This window comes from Lycorma delicatula, chromosome 7 (assembly GCF_047948215.1).
Source record: "Lycorma delicatula isolate Av1 chromosome 7, ASM4794821v1, whole genome shotgun sequence".
Lineage (NCBI taxonomy): Eukaryota > Metazoa > Arthropoda > Insecta > Hemiptera > Fulgoridae > Lycorma > Lycorma delicatula.
Genome location: NC_134461.1, coordinates 57,838,496 through 57,861,971, shown reverse-complemented (window position 1 = coordinate 57,861,971; position 23,476 = coordinate 57,838,496). Strand labels below are relative to the sequence as shown.

The window sequence follows — 23,476 nt, the reverse complement described above, 5'->3', positions numbered from 1 at the left end:
ATATTATCACACAATAAAGAAACTTAATAGATAAGGAAAATAAATGTGACGATCAACTCAGTGTGATCACTTCTGACTGGGGTAAGTTAAAATCTTGTCCAGGATACAAGACCAAATTATTGTGGTAGGTGATAAATTTTAGATAAAAGAGATGTTTAACAATTTTTGTAAATGAAGTATATGAAGTTCAATAAACATTTGAGCAATTTCTAAAATAAATACTTTTTGAAATTTTTTTTGTAAATTTATTTACTTTTTCTTCTCATTTTATTTTGAGTTAGAAAGAAAATAATATACGAGTTCTGTATTTTGTTTTATCTCTTGTATGTACTGTAAAAATTGTACAAGTTTTATTCTACACTATTTTCAATTGTCTCTTAACTGATTGAGCTAAGTAAAGTCCTATTTTAAACCAAAATGTTGCCTTTTTATCTGTTTGTGATGTAGTAAGGTCAACATGTTTTCAAACTTAAAATTTCATAGTACGGTTTCAAATTTAATTTTAGTACGGATAATGATTTTTCATAAAATTTTCTAACTCAAATGACAGCTGCTATGTTTTCATACATGGAGTGATGAAAAGGTAGAATAAATTTATCAAGCCATTAACATAAAGTCTCCTAACCAGATCTAATTTGAGTTTCTCCCGGAAATCATTCACCATTTTCCAGTTTTGCATTAGATACTTTACTTACATTTTATTCTATCCTTAAACCTAATACAGGTATCCCATTTAAAATGCAACCCACCAATCAGCCTTCTACAATATCTGAATTGACTGCCCAACTCCCCTATGTTTTAGTGGAATGGACTTGTCCAATAAGTGAACATTGTGCCGACGCAGTAGACTGCTACTGATTGCCATAACAAACCAATCATAATGCTCGGTGCATTGTTAGACAGCAGATGGTATTTTCACAAGACGAAAATGTTTTTATTCTTGAGTTGTACTTTAGCACGTGATCAGTGGTTCCCATGCAAGAACCTTTGTGCCGTAAGTACCATGATAAACTAGCACCTAACAAGACATTAGTTTTGCTATTAGTGACTAAATTTAGAGAGACAGGTTCTTTTAATAACAAGGAACACAAAAGATAGATAGTGTTGAATGCAAACAACAATCGATTAACTGCCTCACCAAAAAAATCAATTACTATGCAATAATCAATTATTATGCATCATGAAAAACAATTGCACCCACAGAAGATACATGTATGGTATGTGATATCCCGAAAAAAATTATTGATCCTCTTTTGTTTGAGTACACTGTTGCTGCAGAATGATATCAGAATATTTTATTGCAATTCATTGTACTCTTGAAAAAGGAAGATCGATACTGCTAGTTTCAACATGATGGTGCAACATCACACTATGCGCATCCACTAAAGCATTTCGCAATTCATTAACATATTCTTTGGTGATTGCGTCATTGATCATGAGTTACTGCCAACAAGATCTCCAGATGCGACTGTACATCAACAAACCAAGAAACACAGAGAAAAGAGTGGAAGCATGTATTCATGAAAATGGCACCCTCTTCCTGCATTTACTCTAGAATTTAACATATTGGAAAGTTTGGAAATAAAATATTTAATTTTATAACTTACAAACTGCCTTTTTTTTATTTTTATAAATAAATTATTTTTTATGTTTACAAATGTCTCTGCTACTATTTTTCAGCAGTTTCCTTCTCAATACTTAATTAAACATCTAATGTTGTATTTGCTTTAGGTAGAACTATTTTTTTACATTTTTCCTTTGGATGTCTAGTTTAAAAAAAAACATAATAGGACTGTTTCTAAACAGTCATGTCAGTGTTGTTCAATATATAAAAGATCAGATTGGGTGTAAAAGATGATCATTCCACAATACAACCTTAAATATGATGTTTTACAATACACTACCTTAAAAATCATCACTTTGATAAGTAGAATGATGGGATAATAAGTTAAATGGTAATGGCTAAAGACATAAAATCACTTTTACTACACAATTTGAACTATAAAATTAGGGGTTGCCATTCTTCTATTGCTAACAGTGTTTTCCCTCCATTTCATACTAGAAATGGAAATCTGTTTCTCTAATTAAAAAGAGATCCTAGAGTTGCACTGGTAGTAGAATGACATAATAATAATAAATCTACATGCTTAGACCCAGATTTTAATACACAATATGCGTTTAGGTGTTTTCATCAGTTTATATTTTACCTCATCATATACTAAGTTACAGCTTAAACTGTATTTATTATATATAGAATATATTATATAGAATATTAGAATATTATATGTAGAATATAGTATTTATTTTACAACATTCAATAGTATTTTATGTGTAACCTTGCAGCAACAACAATTAAGTTTAGTTTGCATGTTCTCCATTGGATAGCACCTGCATTTTACACAAGCCAAGCTTTAAGAGCCCGAGCTTCAGTAACATGGGTTTGCCACAACAGAAAGTACAGTATGTATAGTGGTTGGCGGAAACTTTGACTGTTCTACAAAGAAATTATGTGAGAGTCTATCATAGAAATTCTCTGAGTGACAAAAGCATACATAAGTGGTGTGAACAGTTTTTGGAAACCAGATGTTTTGAAAGAACACTCCCCAAGTCAGCCTAAAACAAGTGCTGAAAACACAAGAAGAATTCAACTGTCTTTCCAACAGAGTCAAAAACATTAAGTACGTAGTGATAGTGATCAATTAAACATTCCTAAATGCACTGCAAGATCCAAGCGACACAAACATTGTGCTTAAAAACTACAGCTATACCATGAAATTCAACCTAATGATAAGCCACAAAGGGTTCAATTTGTAACAGCTATGTAAAGATTTCATTTCTGCTGATGAGAAGTATTTGGAAAGCATTTTATTTTCTGATGAAGCAACATTTCATGTTTATGGAGTCGTGAATAGTCATAATTGTCGAGTGTGGAGCTCAGAAAATTCACATAAATTGGTGAAATTCATCTGCAACTGTGAAAGTAAATCTCTGATGTGGTATCATGCACAATCAAATTTTTGGGCCATTTTTTTCCAATGAGCAGACTATTACAGGCATAGTGTACTATGACATTTTACAGAACTTTGCATTTCTACAAATTAAAAATGTGGAGGGCCTACTTTTCCAACAGAATAAGTCTCTTCACATCATGCAGAATGTGCTCAATGACAAGATCCCAGAAGGATGAATGGGCAGAGAAGCTCATCTTTTGGCTACAGCAGTCCTGATTTGATGTAGATCGATTTCATCTTCAGACTACTTAAAAGGTATCTTATACCAAGAAATGATATCCAGTCACTTGAATACCTGTGTCACAGAATAACAGCAGTTGTGGAACTAATTCCTAGACGTGCTCCCCAGAGTGTGGAATGAGGCAGATTATTGGTTTGATATCTGCAGGCCTGGAAATGGTGCTCATATTAAGTTATATTAAGAGGAAAAAACTTTGTACTTTCATGTAATAAAACAAACATATACATTTGTAATTTTAAATGTAATAATGTAAATCTATTTAAAATCGCAGATTTCTTTTTTGGACACCCGCTATATGAATAGTTGTTAAAAAAGGAAAACAAACAAATTTAACAATTTAAAATCTTTGTATTTTTATTATAATAAAAATTAAATACCTACATCATCTGAATTAGTATAAAATTAGAATGGAATAAACTTTTTATAAAACATAATTTTGATATGAAGATCCAATCTGAGCATTATATAATGGCAGTAAAAAAAAAATTTGGTTAACTTTTGGCCTAATCAATAAACTTGCTATTTAATGTAATTAAAGATAGTAGGCGTTAGCTGTATTAATAATAACAAGAAAGTCAGCAGTCTTAGGCTTTAAATTATGGCTTCTGGAATAAAACCCAGTTAAGTGACGTAACATTACATCACTAAAACAAAAAAAAAACAAAATAAAAATAGCTTACATTGTCAATAAGTCGGTTAAAGCAGAAGAGACTGTAAAATAATAAATATTCTTACAAACTGAGGAAACAAGATTTATAAAAAAAAATCTATAAAAAAATAAATGCTATCATTTAAATTAATTATATCCACAAATTTAAAATGCTAAGCCTTTAATACGGAAATTATGAAACTTTCAACGATTCTTGTACCAACAGAATTGAAGAATGTCAGCACCAACAATTGACAGAATGTCTTCATTAAACCTTAACCTCCTCTAGGGGGTTTGAAAAAAATCAAGATTTTTCTTTCTTTTAGTGCTACATTTTTTTTTTTATATAAAAAAAAATTGACTATTCCTTAATAAAAAAACAGAGTATGTTTTGTAATACTATTAAAATTATATTAGTGAAACAAAAAATCAAGTTAATTAAAATTTTTCTAATTTATTAATTTTTAATCCGTAAAGTATCTTACAATACTTATAAAAAAACAGTTTGATGTAATAACTTTTACACATTCACCAAACTCTCTAAAGGGCAGAAAATTGTACCAAGTGTTTTGTGATAAAGTTAAATAAAAAAAGGATTTAAAAAAAGTAAACTAAATTATTTTAATTTAAAGAATTCATGTATTTGTTATACAAAACAAAAGTAATGAAATGTATTAGAAATAACAAAGATGGGCCAATGAATGTGAAAATAGGAGGAGAAAAGATTATGGAGGTAGAAGAATTTTGTTATTTGGGAAGTAGAATTACTAAAGATGGAAGAAGCAGGAGCGATATAAAATGCCGAATAGCACAAGCGAAACGAGCCTTCAGTCAGAAATATAATTTGTTAACATCAAAAATTAATTTAAATATCAGGAAAAAATTTTTGAAAGTATATGTTTGGAGTGTCGCTTTATATGGAAGTGAAGCTTGAACAATCGGAGTATCTGAGAAGAAAAGATTAGAAGCTTATGAAATGTGGTGCTATAGGAGAATGTTAAAAATCAGATGGGTGGATAAAGTGACAAATGAAGAAGTATTGCAGCAAATAGATGAAGAAAGAAGCATTTGGAAAAATATAGTTAAAAGAAGAGACAGACTTATAGGCCACATACTAAGGCATCCTGGAATAGTCGCTTTAATATTGGAAGGACAGGTAGAAGGAAAAAATTGTGTAGGCAGGCCACGTTTGGAATATGTAAAACAAATTGTTAGGGATGTAGGATGTAGGGGGTATACTGAAATGAAACGACTAGCACTAGATAGGGAATCTTGGAGAGCTGCATCAAACCAGTCAAATGACTGAAGACAAAAAAAAAGAATTCGTAACAAATACAACAGAAACATAGTTAAGAAAAGACAATAAACAATTAACTAAAGAGCAGAATAAAAAAATAGAAGTTACTATGTGAAACTGAGAGCATAAAGGAATTATGAATGGTAGGGAACATAATAATCAGATAATTTTAAGAATAAGATCAGAATAAATAGTTTCCCACATTTAAGAATTATTAAATTTAATTAAGCCAATGAAATTTTATATATATAGCTCTAATAAGGAGCTAAATACAGATAATATAGGTCTAACTAGTGCAGCTTTAGTTGGTATAGTATGGTGTTTGAGATAGCGTTGCAGGGCTCTTTGTTGAAGCTATAGTTAATATACTGAAAACACAACATGTAATTTTTTTAATTTTTTACATGTAAGCATTTTATTGTAATTTCAATGTTTTCATTACAAAAATATTTTTGATTTTAATGGTTATTTTTTGTTTAAATTCAAACTGATGTACAGGAAGTTTGATTTTTTGAATCCATATTGTGTTAATTGCATTGTCTTGTTTCATAATTTCATATTATAGAAACAAATTCAAGAAAGATGATAAATCGCACAGACTGAGTCAAGCGGAATTGAGTGACCTCATTCAAGACCTTTATTTGATAAAGGAGAAGGCAGAACTTCTAGGGTCAAGACTACAGCAATGGAATCTTCTCCAATATGATATCAGGGTCTCACAATGCAGACATCATCTTAGGGATCTGCTTTCTTTTTTTGAGAAGAAAAAAAATCTTGTTGTTTGCTGTGACGTTAATGGCTTGATGAAATGTTTTAACTTGAATCATGATTCAATTGATTGGAGGCTATTCATAGATTCCTCTAAGCTTAGTCTGAAAGCTGTATTACTTCATAATGGTAACCAACTGTCTTCCTTTTATTCCTGTTGGTCATGCAGTTCACATGAAGGAGACTTATGCAAACATGGCAATCTTCCTAGACTGACAACAAATATGTTGAACACAAGTGGAAAATTTGTGGCGATCTAAAAGTCATCATTGTACTCTTAGGAATGCAGCTAGTGCACACTAGATAAATACTGCTGCTTTCTATGCATGTGGAACAATAGGGATAGGAAATCATATTATATTCAAGCAGACTGGCCTACAAGAAATCTTAACCCTAGCGAGAAAAATATTGTTGTTGAGCTTTTCGTGGACCCAAAAGATGCTTTGTTTACACCCCTTCATATAAAACTGGGTTTGATGAAAAATCTTGTCAAAAGTATGAACCAAGAAGGACAGGCCTTTAAGTACTTAAGAGACAAATTTCCTACATTAAGTGATGCAAAAGTTAAGGAAAGCATTTTTGTTGGGCCACAAATTCAACAACTTGTAAAGGATCCTGCGTTTGACTGAATTTTGGAGGGGAAAGAAGAGGAAGCTTGGGAAGCCTTAAAGGGAGTCATTCATGGGTTATTAGGGAACAACAGAGATGAAAACTACAGTCAGTTGGTGACAGTATTTTATTGCAAAAATACAATAAACTCAGATGCAACATGTCCCTTGAAATCCATTTTCTCCACTCACATCTAGACTTTTTCCATCTTAGTTGTGGAGTTGTCAGTGAAGAACACTGAAAAAGATTCCATGAGGATATTTCTGTAATGGAACAAAGATATCAGGGCTGTTGGAATGAAGCAATGCTTGCGAATTACTGCTGGTCTGTGTGTAGGGATGCTCTGGAACTCACAAGAGGAAAGCCAATAGACAACGGTCTCATGAAGCCACCACATGATACTCTTCAGACCCAACCAACTACCAGGTATTCTTCCATCAATTAAGAACTTTTAGAATGTAATTGTCATTAAAATGTATAGTTTTCTTTTAACCCGTTAAAATAAAATACTTCCACCTATTGTATACCATAGAAACTAGTCAATAAAAATTTTTCTTTGTCATATTCGTTTTTCTCAACCCAAACTTAGGAAGATCTGACTCATGAAGTGAAGGAAACATTCAAAAAAAGATTCTTTGTTGGGCATTGTAATTTAACGCATTTTTAGTACACTCTCTCTGAGTATAGTTATATCAAACAGCTTTGGAAATGCTATGTCAAACATCTACATCATCTAAAAGTTAAAGTAAAATATTTATTCCATAAAGATATTGAACACTGTGCTAATAAAACACCGTAAATAGATAAGTTAAATGATTCTTGGAATTAATATGGTAAATTATCTATTTACTGTGTTTTGGTGGTCTATATTTTGTTTAATATGCTATGCTCTCTGGTGTAAATATAAATACATACATACGGACTAGTGTAAAATTATTAAAATTATATATAAGTATAATATATATAATTTATATTATCTATAAAGTATTAAACAATAAAATTATAACTGCACAAATACATCCAGAATTAGGTCAAGAGTAAATAGTATTGGCCTGCAAAACAAACAAATTATTTTGATTAAATTGTGTTCTATTATTTATGTAATGATCTGCCTACCAACTTCATCACTGCTTATCTCTTGTTATATTTCATAAGATTATACATATGTTTTCTTTTTATCTACTTTTTCTCTACATGTTTGCTTTTACTATATGTTTGACCTATGAAAGAAATAGTTATCTTAATATCTTATGTTAATCATTTAATTATTACTAAATTACCAAAAATATTATAAATTTACATACCAATGAGAAAGCTCTCTTAGATTTGCTAATCACTAATCTTTAAATTTCCTAAAAGCTACAAAACTGAATTTGGAAGTTTGCATCCTAAAAGAATCTTTCAAGTAAATTACCAATATTTTTTTATTGACATCTTTTAATAAGTGCAGAGGCAGGAAGAACTTAGCAACTTGAGTTGCTAAGGGATTTTTACTTATCCTTAAGAGGATGAAAATAGTTGCCGATTGACCAGAATATAAATAAAATTTTTCATTGACTTTCCCACTCTGCTAATTCTTCTGAATTGATAAGAAACTGAAATGGCACAATTACTCCAAAGGAAGGATTATTTATAAAACCCCCTATGGAATAAAAAATAAATAAAAGGGAGGAGTATAAATAATTAACCTCCTCAAAAAAAATTTTTCTAGATTTCCAACTTTTTGAGTTGGTGTGTAGAAGACACATTCCTCTTTATCTGAATAATATAAATATAACAGACATCAAATTAATCTCTGTCGATTCTTAAAAATCTTTCACTAATCATTTAAAATTTATTTCCAAGCAACGAAGAATGATAAAAATATGGTAAACATTAACTTAAAGGATCACAATATATAAATATTCTGAGAATTCTGATATTCAAGAAATAAAATGATAGCAGACAGAAGAAGATTTTTTATATGTTATAGTATGATAAACAAAGTGTCTCTAAATAAAATACGTCTACTGAAAAATGAATACATCTACCAAAAGACTTAACCCTCAATTAAAAAATGTAATTATTGTTTGGAATTTTTTCACTATTACTACTGTAAGTCTTGGCAATGTATGATCTGTTTATGTGCAATTTTATCAGGTTTTCAAACCTAATAACTAACATAGGCCAAGAGGTCTTCATATGAACAAATTCTGTCAATTATGTTCACCTATTTGGATGAAACCCAATGTTCACCTATTTAGGTGGCATCAACTAAATAGCTATACAAACATCCAATACATTAGGCATTTGAGTTCTGGAAATCTTTGTGTTCACTAACAAGCTACATTATATTAACAGAAAAAAGAATGGCATTTTAACAAAACAACACTGGTAATACTTTTCAATTAAATAATTATGAAAAAATTTTACCAAGTAATCATTCAATTTGTTGCCTTCTAGGAAGCTGATAATACTACTTGCTTCAGCATGACAGTACAAAAACACAGTGATTTTTACTATAAAAATACATCATGTTTTAACAGAGTCCTTTAAAGACAAAAAACTTTATTCAGGCAATGACTGCCAAGATTGCTGGATTTTACTCCCTTGGACTTTTTTCTGAATAGTTATTTCAAACAAACTAACAAATAACCCTGGCACAATCAACCAAATGATACAGAAGATTGATAAAATACTCTTACACCAATGCAGTGATTATATGAAGGTTTTCAAAAGCATTAACGAATGTATTTTGTTAATGTATAAAGAAATCTATTAAGGTTAAGGGTATTGCTTTTATTTATTAGTCAAGATAAAAATTTGCATCATTTTTGGACCTACATTATTGTAAAGATTGATAAATAGGGAGAAAAAATTTACGACAAGATTATTCTTTGCAGAAGTGAAACATGGAATGAAAAGGCAACAATCACAACAAAAAAACCTTTAACATATACTTTTTCATGAAAATCCGCAAGAATAAAAAACAAATAATAGCTAACAAAATAATTAATAACAAGATATTTTTTAGGTTAATGCCATCTTCTAATAAAATTTCTAAAAAAAACTAATAAATTAATGTAAATGTTGACAATGATGTAATGTGTATAATGTTGACTAATAGTTCTTATTAAATATGATTGTATACAAATATATTCTATAAACAACACATAAAATAAATAAGATAAATGAATAAACAAAGAATAATAAAAGAAAAAACTAGTAAGAGGTGCTTGACAGACAACTCTAACATGACAAATAAGGAAGTTGTTTATCTATACAAAGTACCATCTGCTTTATTTACAATTATTCAGACTTTAATTCAACTATGATTCATACACATTTAAAGTATTTTAAACCACTTTAATATTATTATTGCTATTCCAGTGAAACCTCAGTTAAGACTATGTTTAAAGCATTAATAACATATTAATCATCATCATTACGGCTGTATTGTTCAATAAACGTAAATTTACAATCAGAAACATCACAATACACACAAAATTAAAACATGTGGATTTTCCAACTTAGAAATTTGTTTTATTAATAATAATTAGACTTCACTGCCATATTATTTTATAACTATTATATACACCCAATAAAATTAACTTGTCAAAAAATTAAAACCAAATTCAAAAAGAAACTTCAATAAAAAATTTTACTTTTCTTTAAATTTCAACCTTTTTAAATCAATGTTAAATTAACAACAATTACCAACAATTTGATGCAGACTTCAAAAAGCTTAAATTTAAAGCATTATTTTATCCCCTGCAGTTTTTTAAAGGTAATTTGCATTGTTTACATTTTTTTAGATCATGTGTAGGCCTATAAAAATGCTATCTATGTGAAAAAATGCTGTTTGCAAGAAATACAAAGGCAAAAACCTCCAGAATTATAAAATTAGGAAAGGAATGCAGAAAAACATCATAAAGAGACTGCAATCAAACATGACTTTGGCTCTCTGGACTGTAGGAACATATAATTTACAATATTTTGATAAAAATAAATTAACTGTTGCAACAAACAATGAAAAGCATAGAAAATACCACAAAGAATGAGTTAAATTTTTCTAGAATGCATGCATTTATTTTTTTTTTATTTTTCCTCAGTAATAAATTCAACCTATTTGTCTGATAATACTATTTAAATTTATTTCAGATTAAGCCTTAAATTATTTAATAGTCATCAATCTGACTTGTAAATCAGTTGAACACTGGTTCAATTTCTGGTATCAGTCAATCATTTTTTAAATATAATTTCATTCAACAAATACCTTTCTTTTAAAACATAATAAAAGTTTAGGTTTAGGTTATATTAATAAAAAAATAATAATAAAGATACACAATTTTAATAATTAATAAATGTTGTTAAATTTTATTTTAATTATTTTTAATAATATTTTCATGTTTTTCAATTGAATGACAATTTTATAATTAAAATTCATGCTTTTTTTCACCATTGTTCACATTCTACCAAACACAAGAATAAAATGTTAACGTCTAGTGTAGTGTATTAATAGTAAAAGATAAAATTAAAATAATCGACAACAAAGCAAAAATCAATGTGTTAATAATTTCCACTTTTTGTCAACTACTTATTGCAATAAAAATCAAAGAAATTGGTGCCAAAACAAAAATAATGATACTGAAGTAATAATACATTTCTTCTTTTTAAGATGACTGTTTCTGTATTCTTAATGTCTACTGGTAAATTGAGGTAGAACCTTAAGTCAATACACTGTCACTCTTTAATAAACCGGATAAGTAAATATATGCTTTTATAAAACATCTTATAATGATATGATGAAAGACTTGATTACTAAAAAACACAAACTAAGATTATTTTTTCTACTGCAAAATGTGTGTAACATACTTATTACTGAAGGACGCAGAGAACCAAACTGTTCTCCTTGTTTCTTGCTTTCCAGTATAACAAAAATCTTTTTCATAGAATTTCAGCTTAACTGAAATAAATTGTTATACAACGAGGAAAAAGTGAATTAAACAGACAAAATTACTAAAAATTCTTTGATGCTAAGATAATTTAATTCAAATTATGAAACTCCCTAAGTATGATTGGTAAAAAAAATATTAGAGTGGTACAACCATTCTCAAGAAGAATAAGATCCTATGCCATCCTACAAGGGAAAATTGAGAAATAGAGTTGTTTCTCATTATCTTTTTTACTGAGCTGAATGTATTGACACATTTTTTGAGATGCAAACCTTTAAGGTAACCAATCAAGAATTCATTACCAATACATAAATAATGGATCCCAAGAATATAATGCAAAACAGAGAACCGGCATGGTCTGTGCACAAAATGGGCAATAAAAAATTGTTAAGAATATCCATTAATGATTCTGTAGAATTTTCTACATAAATTATGGAAACAAAATGCTGCCTGCAATCCTTATGGTCAAGTACTAAAAAAAATTGCACTTCCAACAAATTGTACAAAATAAAAAATTTGGCAACTTAGCCACCAAAATAAAATGCTGCTGTTCTTTTGTGTTTTTCAAATTATACTTCTGACATACTTCATTATGTTTCTTTTCTTTTAACTAGTCCATATCACTTATATTTGAAGCACATTTACTACCAGTTGAAAGATCACAAAGCAAACTTTTCATTTTTCACTGTTAAAATGATGGATTTTTAACTCCAATACAATGAATTCACTCCAAGTAGTCATACTGACTTCAAAACAAAAAATTAGTTTTTATACAAATTACCTCACTCAGACTTGAAAACTACAATGTATGACAGCTACAAAACACACAGCAGTAAAGAAATACAATGACTGCTCCACTAAAAGTCATTAGTTCCATTACATCCCAACCAACTACAAAATATACATATGTACATAATCCCATAGAGTATTATGGGAAATAATACTCATAAGAGTAAGAATATTTACTTATAAGTAAATAATACTTATAAGAGTAATAAGTGGGATACCCACTTTGACCGGAACACATTACACAACCACTTATTTGCAAACTGTGACTATCCAACCACCTTTGGATGAGTATCAGCTCATCCCCAAACTACTCACCCAGATATGGATTATATGTTTCTGTAAAAAAGACCGGCTGATATTTAAAAAATTTTATTCATATGTCCTTATTAATTTGATAATTTCATTAAGTAGTTTATGATCAACATTAACAAAACTGAGATGTCCGTAACAAAAACCAGAATATGTATTAACTCCATAATTCACACAACAAAATTCATAAACATTACAGAAAATATGTTTTGAACATACAGTATTTTTGTTAGGGTCAGTTGGCAACAATTTTTATGTCATACACTCTGAGTAAAAGACAGTTGTGCTAAAATGGCTGACACGAGTAGTTACAGCATCAAGGAGGGGTTAGTGACAAATGAAGGATTTGTGAATGACAACATACGAATCAAACAATGATGCTAATCAGTGATATGTTTCGGTAACGCTTTAATAAGCTGTCACCATGAAACACAACAATGCTGGCTTGGGGAAAAATGTGCATTTGAATTAGGCATTGTTAAAGATTGGCTGCAGAGCGGATGAAAGTTATTGCAGTTAGAAACATGTGCTGCTGTTGCAGTTTCCATTGAACAATCCCGAATGAAATCAACTCTTAAACAGTCAGCTGAACTTTGTAGACTGCGGACGACAATGCAAGACCATATGAAAAAGGACTTTTTCATTGCTGCACTTTATTAGAAAAATTCCCTGCTGCAGTTCAACATGGAAAAGTGCTTTTTACTGATGAATGTGCAATCTATTGCAGTTCACATTCCAGAAATGTGCTATTTTGGGTGAAAGAAAATCCTTATTACAAGATAGAGTTGGAAAGAAATCCATCGTACATCATGATATGGGCTGGAATGACAGTTGGATGGGCAAATGACATTTGTTTGGTTTTTATTTTTTTGATGGGTCAGTGAATGCAAAAATTTATTTAGAGATGAGATATTACAGCTTCAAGACAAGAATCTCATGGAACGAGTACAGTTGCAGCAGAATGGAGCACCTGCACATTTTGCTCTTCAGTCTGTGGACTCTGAATGAAAAATTTCCAGGATGTTGGGTTGGCTGCGATACTCCAACATCAGCAGCTCTGTTATCATGGCCACCAAGTCCTGATCTTATTACACCTGACAGATCATTATGGGGAATTATCAAGGCAAACGTATCTACCTGCATGTCGCTACACCACAAATGAAGAATTGCATGACATTGTGAGGACCACCTTCCGTAACATTAACATCAGAAATGCTCTGTCACATGTCAACAAGACATGGCAAAGTACAGAATTGTGTGTGCAACATGAGGGCAAACACACAGACCCACTGGACTATTAAAATTAATACTATGTATCAAGTGAGTAAATAAAATAATTCACTACTATATTGCATTTTTCATTTATATCTCATTACAATTTTTAGTTTTAACTTTACAGGGTACAGTGACTTCGCAGCCACTCCATATGTCAAATGCTTTACATATATCAAAGGCATAAAAAAACTATAAGAACCTAAAGTAAAAATTAATATACCCTTTACTATGGGAGGAAAAGCATGAAATAAATCACCCTCCTCAGCAAATGAACTGATTTGATGTACAATCAAAACGTCATCAGAAACTGACAACAGTTATGACTATTTGATCAAAACATTCCTTTTTAAAAACTGAAACCTCTACATTCATGATAAAGATCAAAATCATTCACCCCATGAAAATGGAAACCTTTCCCTAATTTAGAAAAAAAAAGAAAAAGTCTTAATTGTTTGAAATAATATGAAGTTATATACATTTTTTGCCACCTTGATAATCTCATTTTGAGAAAATAAAATATTTTGTGTAGAATTTTAAGTAAAAAGTTGAAAGAGTTAAAAACAGGAAAAGGTCTATTTTAAGGGATATGGTATTTTGCTATAATAGTCTTTCAAATAAAAAAAAAACAATTTGGACAATTATCAGATGATTAATCTGATGGTATTCTCTATTCCTTTTTTTGCCACGAATATGAAAAACGATATAAAAATTCCATTAACTTCAATAATCCCCTTCTTTATTTACCAACAACCCCAATATCTATACAATCTTTTATTTATATTTTCTCAAAAATTTAACTATAATTTTATAACTGAAAATAATTCTTTACGTCAAGGGAACAAAATTATCAAGAAATATAAAACTTTATTAAGGTCATTTATTGACTAGTTATACAACAACCAGAAAAATTAAAATTGAACAAATTATCCTTTAGTCACTTCAATTTAAGAGTTAAAATCATTAATAACACATTTTTAATACAAATACGACAGAAAACCCACAACTTTTATTTGTGGAAAATCCAGAATTAATAGACCAAAATAACAGTTTTTATGAACACATATTAATCATTACAATTGTAACTATCAACTACAACTTCTGTATTTCCTTTACACCAGGTGGTATTTTTTTCTTTTAAAACTTCTGAATTTTATCTATTGACATAATTAAATTTTTGTTATAGATAATAGCTGCTGCATTTTATAATGAAAGGGAATTAATCATTCAGTAATTTAGCATGAAATCCACTGATTCATGGTTATCAAGACATGAATTTAATTGAAGACAATTGCTTATTTTTAAGCTTCACGACTACATGAATAAAAATAAACAACAATTTTTTACTTGCTTTATTTTAACACGCAATGTTTTTTTATTTTTTTTTTTCATGTTTTGTCCTAATATTTTTGTTTTAAATTTGTCCTCATATTTTTGTTTTTTAAATTTGTCCTCATATTTTGCATCTGTAATTTAACATATTTACTGATTGCCTATCAATGAAATTTTGCAAAGTTACTAAAGTCAGGTCACAATACAATATTCCACCATTACTTTTGCAAACATCCCCTTGTATGGGGTAAATTTGTAAAACAAATATAAAAGCGACAAAAAAAGTTTTGTTAATTTACAATTGTATTTCAATAATCAAAAACTTTACTATTTCGTTACTTTGTATAGTAAATGTTTGATTAAATATTTATTTGATTTTTTATAAATATATTAGAAATTTCAATATATGATGTTATCTTTTGAAATCCAAATTAAACTCATGTAATGAATGATAATAATTTGATTAAATTATGACTAAAACGTATAAAGCAAGATTTAAAAATTGTTTAAAAAATCTTTGCAATTATTGCCCTAATTTCCTGTTATATAATACAGCAACTGTCAAACATTCTATTTTCATGAAACTATAGTTTGGAAATTCCCAGACAAGGAAGATGACAGATAAGCACTTAGACAGATGATCACTTTGTACAAAAGAAAACAAATGAGTACTTTGTACAAAAATACATTAGAAATTTAATAAACAGAATACTAATTAAAAATAATAGAAATCGTTTTCTACTTTCCAGTGCAAGAAATTGCTGTATATGATAAAAATAAAAATAAACTTTATTTTAATTATAAGAAAGCAAGATAGGTCAACATCTACTAAAAATCTATTGTTTAAAAAAAAATTAGTTTGCAGATGTATCATTATATTTCGATATTGTTAGCCTTTGCCAGTGACTGGAACTTGTGGTAAAAGCGGGAAGGGATCTTGCACTCCCCTCTTCTTACCAGCCCTGGTGATGATAGATGGACTGGCCAAGATACAGGAGCACATGCTTCAGAACAGAATAACTCAGGCAGTTGGGGAGGAGGGTGAAATTTCTGCTAGTCAGTATGGATTCTGCAGGAGACGGTCCACTCTCAACGCTGTGGCAGCAGTGTACGAAGCAGCAGGGAGAGCTGCAAGAGGTGATCAGTGGGGAATTTCTGATTCTGATTTCTGACTCTAGACATAAGAAATGCATTTAACTGCGTTTCTCACATCATCATAATACAAGCCTTAGAGGATCATATCTGAAAAGAATAATTCGATCCTACCTGATGGGGTGCAAGCTTGAGTGTCAGGTACATGGAGGCCTCATGGTACAAGTCTGCAGAGCCTTCATGGAGGAGTGCCCTAGGGGTTGGTCCTTGGACAGACTCTCTGGAATTTGACTTATGATGGGGGTCTTCTGAGTTGCCCTCCCACAGGATGTAACGTCTATATGGGATATGCCGACGACCTCGCTTGGATTGTCGAGGCAAGTACAAGGTGAGAGGTCACTGACAAGATAAAAGATGCTTATATGGCAATTAAAGATTGGATGACTGGGATGGGATTAACACTCACTCCAGATAAAACAGAAGTGGTAGAAATCTCTGCGACTAACTCTGAAAGTCATCTTAGAGAATAGAAGAATAGTGTCGAGGCCGGCAAGCACAGTATATGGATAGACACTAGGCTAAGATTTGGAATACAAGCCTTAGAAGTGGCTAAAAAATCTGAGAGGACTGCGAGACTGATTGCCACATACGACAAATAGACTCCTCCCAAATGGTGGCAGACCGACCCTGCATCAGAGGAGGTTACTTGCAAGAGTGACATATACTACACAGCTTTATGGGGCTGAGTAACTAGATATGCAAAATATCTAGGTAAGCTCCATAGACAATGTTATTTATCAATCACAGCTATGTACAGAACCGTCTCTAAGGAGGCAGCTGAAGTTTTGGCAAGAGCAGTGCCAATTGACTTAGTTATATCACAGAGGAAAAGAATTTGGGAGCAAACGCCTTTGCCACATGAAGACAGGAAGCACATATCATCCCTGATAGGAGAAGAATTAACTGAGGTCTCGCAGGGGCGGTGGGACTGAGGTAATAAAGGTCCGTGGACCTGCCACCTCATTAGGAGGTGGCAGGAGTAGGTGTTGGGAGGATCTGTGGCTCTCTATCCCAGAGAGCCACAGATCCTGCAGCTTAATGCAGGCATTAATGTTCCTGGCAGACCATGGTGGTCACAGGGCATACCTGTACAAACCCTGTATGCCCTGGACCTCACGGATCACTGCCCTAACTGTGATGAGAAGGAGAGTCCCTTTCATGTACACTTCTGCTGCCCACACTTCGATAAGGAACGCAGGGAGATGTTAAGACACGTTGGGTCTAGAAGATATGTTCCGCCCGGAGGATACACAATGTATAATGATGAAGAGTGTTAAAGAATGGAGAACAGTTGAAAACTTCGTTAAGAAGGTAATGGATACATTACACACATACAAGGAGACCCACCAGAAAACAAGATGTCAGAGAGTGCCAGGTCAGACAGGTCCACAGCTGAGCACTTAGAGGGCTCACTGAGCAGGTGGGGGTCATCTCTGCACAATGAGGCTGTAAGCACTCCACATACCGGCATCAGACAGCATGATACTCCCCCCCCTCAGATACAATGCTCTCCATGAGCAGTCCCAAAAAGGAAAAAAAAAGCCTTTCTCATACAATATAAATATTTTCATTAAATTTTACCATAGAACTGGGCTCAAACAACTTGAGCGTAATCAGAAAACTGTGTAGTAGACCCTGCCCTATAATTTTATTTATAATTTCCTTGAATTTTATTAATACAATTATTATTTGCTATATAATCAAAACCAAAAAAAAATGTATTTTTCTGATAAATCTCATTGATACCTATTTAATACACATAATATCATCACCTACTGACTGTGTTTTATATATATATATATATATATATATATATATAAAAAACAGATTATGTTTATAAAAAATAGATATATATATCATTTAAACAACACATGCTTTTGTATTGTTATCTCCTACTTGATAACAGTACAATCCATTATATGTAAATATAAATAACTACAATGCAATGCAGCATAATAATATAATTAACAGGATAATAATACATTATAATAAAAAATTAATTTATTATCAGTTCTTTTGAAATAAACAAAACAAAAATGGTGATCAATCATGAATTCAGAATAAATAAGTTTGATCCATTTATTTTTATAAATATCATTTGCACGGCTTTTATAAGAAATATGTACGTATTATGTGTTTTTGAATGACTGCATATTGATGTAAAATTTACGTAACTTTTAATATATTTTTGAGATCAAGTGTTATCTAAGCGATTCAGTGAAAATTTCAGCATTTCAGTAAACCTACTTTTATTTTTGTATTTGAAAAAATACTTTATGTTCTATTTATATAAAAATATTATTTTTCTTAGAAAAACTATAAAAAATGTATACACTCATATTTCATAACAAGAATAAGTACTTTTTGTATTCTTTAATAGTTTTATTTTTAAATTCATTGCAGGAAAATATATATTACTCAAAATGTTTTTTCTTGTACACTGTAATAGTGAGATAATTTAAGAATAAACAGTTACTTTAAGAATATAACAAGTATTTTTATAAAATTCTTTAAGAAGAAAAAATGTTTTAATATCATAAAGAACCTTGATAGAGCTTGTAACTTAGCAGTGTTTCACCTACAAGTTAAATCTAAAAGTTAAGATCGTTTTTAGATTACACTAATAATTCTTGTATTGCACAAGCACAATATATATCACAACCAGAGCAGTTTGGCAATAATAGTCCTTAAATAAATTTATAATTAGGACAAATAAAAAACAATGACAGTTCATTTAGATCATATGTGGCTTTTTTTTTATATATTAAATGCTTATACTAGTTTCAAAATCATAACTTGTAATATCACAAAGTGGTTTAATAAGAACATCTTGATTTTAAATTTTTTAAAAAGAATACTAGAGTTTTTATAACCACCTACTTAAAATAATGTCAACTTTCATTCTAAATGTTAAAAAATGTCATCCAAATGATTATTAATAATTCATCAAACTTATTTCATTAATAACAAATATATTAATTCAGCACTATCAATTTATTGAGTTTTAATTATACTTTTACTATATGTCACATTAACATTTAAACTACCTAAAAGAAACTCTCGTGCAATTCTGTAAGGCAAGAAAACCATTTTTTCATTATTTTATTCCTTTTGCCCTACTTACATTTTTTTTTTTTGAGATGACAGAATCAACTGGTTTTGGTCATTTTGCCAGATAAGAATGGAAATTTGCAGTGTCTGAAAAATGCCAAGACTGACTGGGATTTGAACCCAGGATTTCCTGATGAAAGACTAAAATGCCAACAGAGATTGGCAACTCTCAAATACACACCCAGTCATCATGAGCCTTAGAGTAGATAATGTTAGCTGAATACTCCAAACAGTATTGCTAATAATAGTTACTGCAGATAAAGAGATGTCAATATTCCAACTTGCAGCATTATAATGAACCACACTTCTAACTGCCCTGTTCAAATTTTTTCTACCTTAAATTGAGCATAACTGAAGAACAACTTCAATCAATGTTCATAGAATTTTCATATGTACAACTTTAGAAACACTACTACTATAGCATATTTAAATTTCAATGAAATTGATCCATTAGCTTTAGAGATTTTTGAGCCAAAAAATTTTATATACAGGCCTATTAATAAATATAAAAGAAAACCATAATTTGAGTGAATGGTATTTTCGTACCCTTCATACCTCAAAACATAAAGAAAATGAATTTTCAACCTCCACTCCCACCATGCAACCAAAAGTAATACATAATGTACTTAATTTTGAAAAATTGGAAAAAATCTTAAATAAAGTATAAACTATTTAGTAAAAATATAGAAAACAGTTTTTTATCACTGTGTGGCCAGTGATTAATTTATTTCTTTAAACCTAGTGGTAATAAATTTTTAACACTTAATAATTTGATAATAAATCTAAAATTCAATACATATACATTAATAAAATTGAGCAACTACTGCTATGGAAGCACTCATCCAACAGTGTGGCCCGCAAAAAAAATAACATCAAGCTGACAATACAAATTTTTTTCTTTAATTTAGTTTTGTGTGCAATTAAAATTAAGTACTAATATACCAATAACTATTTCAATATTTTTCCACTAGGCACCAATCTCCTAGCTTAATAAATATTTGCAAATATCTATGGGTCTGTACCATACTCCAAGACTGGGCATGCAAGAATGCTGGACTAGAAATATTGGATTATATACTGAATACATAAATTCAAAACAAAATAAATATGAAAGATTATTACAGAAAAGTATTACTAATTACAAAACTATGCTATTCCCTTGCAAGTGAATGGGATGGTGCTATTCCAATCAAAACCTAATAAGTGCATTTGTCTGGGTTACTACCATCCCAAAATAACAGCTTTAACGGCATGACTCTTTTTTTTTTTTTGCTTCAGAAAGAAACTTCATTCTGAGTAAAACAAGCATTGCATCAAAGTTTTTAAACATGTTTTCTGGTTTTTTTTAAGATATGTAAAAAAAAACATCATATAATTTCTAAGATTAATTTTCTCCTGTATTTCAATTCTCGATTACTTTGCAATTTAAAATAAAAAAATAACAGGTAAATGATTTTTTTTATTTAAATGCCTTATTTATAAATGAGATTTAAGATAAATTTTTTCCCTGAAAATTCATTTATCTTTGAGCAGGAAAAAAATTTTTCGGTAATTCTAAGTTTTTTCTATATTAGATCAAACTCTTCTTAACACATTTTTTTTTAGTTTGATGAAAATTTTTTACAAGAAATAAGCATACTAACAATTCAATCTAAATCACATTTTTGCTAATTTCTTGAAGTACAAAGCACTCTACCAAGGATAATCAAAACATTCAGAAAGGGCTATAAAAGTTATACAACAGGCCAATATATTAAACAAGAAATACTTTTGCTAATAAAACTTAACAAAGTAGAAACACAATCATCAACTTACACGTTTACTGAGACAAATCACAGGCCATAGAGAGCAACCTAACGTACAGCAGCAACAAACACAGCCACAAAAAAGCCATCTAACATTAACTGGCAAAGTTTTCTTTAAGACAGAATTAACACGAGATACAGTTGCTTTAAATTCTTCAGGTGCCACTCGGGAAACCAATTCATTTGGAAATTCTGTATCAAATCTATTACTAAGTCCAAACCTGTAGAAACATACAAGAAAAATATATTTAAGTGATCAAATTTTACATGTTAAATAAATTTTAAGAGCAAAATAAAAATATTAATGGTAATGGAGAGAAAATCCTTGTAAAACAGGACCCACAATGTACCACAAAAATTTTGCCAATCAACTTTAGGCAAGTGAAAAACTTAAATTATCTTTCAATATATAAAAATTATATTCCCTCAATAGTACCTAAAATGGTTTAATTAATTTTGAATTAACAGAAAATAATTTTTTTTTTTTAATTACAAAATAAAATAACAATAAGTATACTTTGTATATCATTGAATTAGATTAATCTTTATTTAGAGTACACTTTTATTTTTAAAGGAAGACTGTAATTACGTACAATTAGGGACTCGCCTTGAACTTTGATAAAATTTGTAATATACCTTATTTAGGACCTTATTTAGTAAGATATTCATTACAATTGATATTATTCATCAGAAACACCTTTCACCACAGCTATGTGGCTTGTAAGTTACAAAGTACAATCACCAAATATTTTGTAATTAAGCACTGTAAAAGTTTAATATACATTATTTTAAGTCTAAATTATTGATTATTGAATATAATTATAGACTCAGCCTAACAATAGGCCAATATTTAAGGTTTATTAGATGAGGTAAGCATGTTAGTTTATGTTGATAAAATGTTCACTACATAGAATTGTTAGTTGCCTAACCTAACTAAACTCAATTGAATTTCACTTAAAATTATTTACTATATAAATAATGTATCATGTAACAATGTAATGTATGTAATCTAACATAACCTAACTTGCACCTACGCTTAAACCAACTTAATTTAATCTTAACTGAATCTAATCTCATTCTTAACCTAATTAACAAAATTAATTAATTATTCTGAAAATTACTCTTGTGCAGTATTGAATTGCGAAAGATTTTTGGTGATTGTACTGTGTAATTTACAAGTAACGTAATTCAGGAAAACATGAGTAATTGCAATTGTAATAATGAATAACTTCAGTCCTATTTAAGATATATTCCAAATTTCATTGACATCAGAGAGTCCCTAATTATATATAATTACCAGGAAGACTACAAAAACTTGACCAAATAACAGTTCAGACTGGTAAAGTTTTTTATAGACTAGTTTTCACCTTAATAAAAGTTAAAATATCAATATTCATAAAAATGATTTGCAGCATCTTTTTATTAATCAAAATCTTTTTCTCAAAGTAGAATAATGTATGAAAAAAGAAATCACTGTCTTAAGATTAAGAACATGAAAATTTTTTTTTTTAAAAGTATGTTGAAACAAAAATTCTAAGTTTTAAGAAATTACATGAGAAGTAAAATACACACCCTTTAATAAAGTAACTATGAGATTTAAGTTTTAAGAAATTACATGAGAAGTAAAATACACACCCTTTAATAAAGTAACTATGAGATTTTGGAAATCTCATAGTACAAACCCTCACTTAAGAATCTTAGCAACTTTGAATGAATATTTTTTTCAATGATTTTAAAGCAGTTCATGTAACATACATGCTTAACTACAGCGTACTTCCAAACACTCTTTTATGTCAGAGAAAATTTAATATCTAACCAATTATTTTATAATTACAAAACATCACTGAATGAAATTAGTCCTGATAAAAGACCCATAGTAAATACATATACAATATTCGAAAATACAAATTTATCAAGATATTTGTCTAAAAACTATGAAATCACAAATAGAAGTAAAATAAAATTCATTAGCCATGAACAAAGAAGAAAAGATTAAATCAAATTTGTTTTGCAAATTATGGATTAAATGTTTATTTTTTAAATATATATTATTTTATATGGATGAATACACAAACAGATTATACATAACACAATATGTGTGATCAAATATTCAAAATATTATCTCGTTCTAACGAATTCAAAACCTAACAAAAAATATTATAATAAAATAAATTTACAATCAAGATAATAAACAATA

At 29.7% G+C, this 23,476-nt stretch overlaps 1 protein-coding gene across 1 annotated transcript in view; it reads right to left on the bottom strand.

Moving 5' to 3' along the window:
- The window catches only part of LOC142327468 (cysteine-rich hydrophobic domain-containing protein 2), a 50,880-nt gene that overhangs the window by 26,904 nt on the left and 500 nt on the right, over nt 1-23,476 (bottom strand). The window contains exon 2 of the mRNA XM_075370577.1: nt 21,290-21,500. Within this exon, the coding sequence (XP_075226692.1) occupies nt 21,290-21,500 (211 nt within the window). The remainder of the gene's footprint in view (nt 1-21,289; nt 21,501-23,476) is intronic.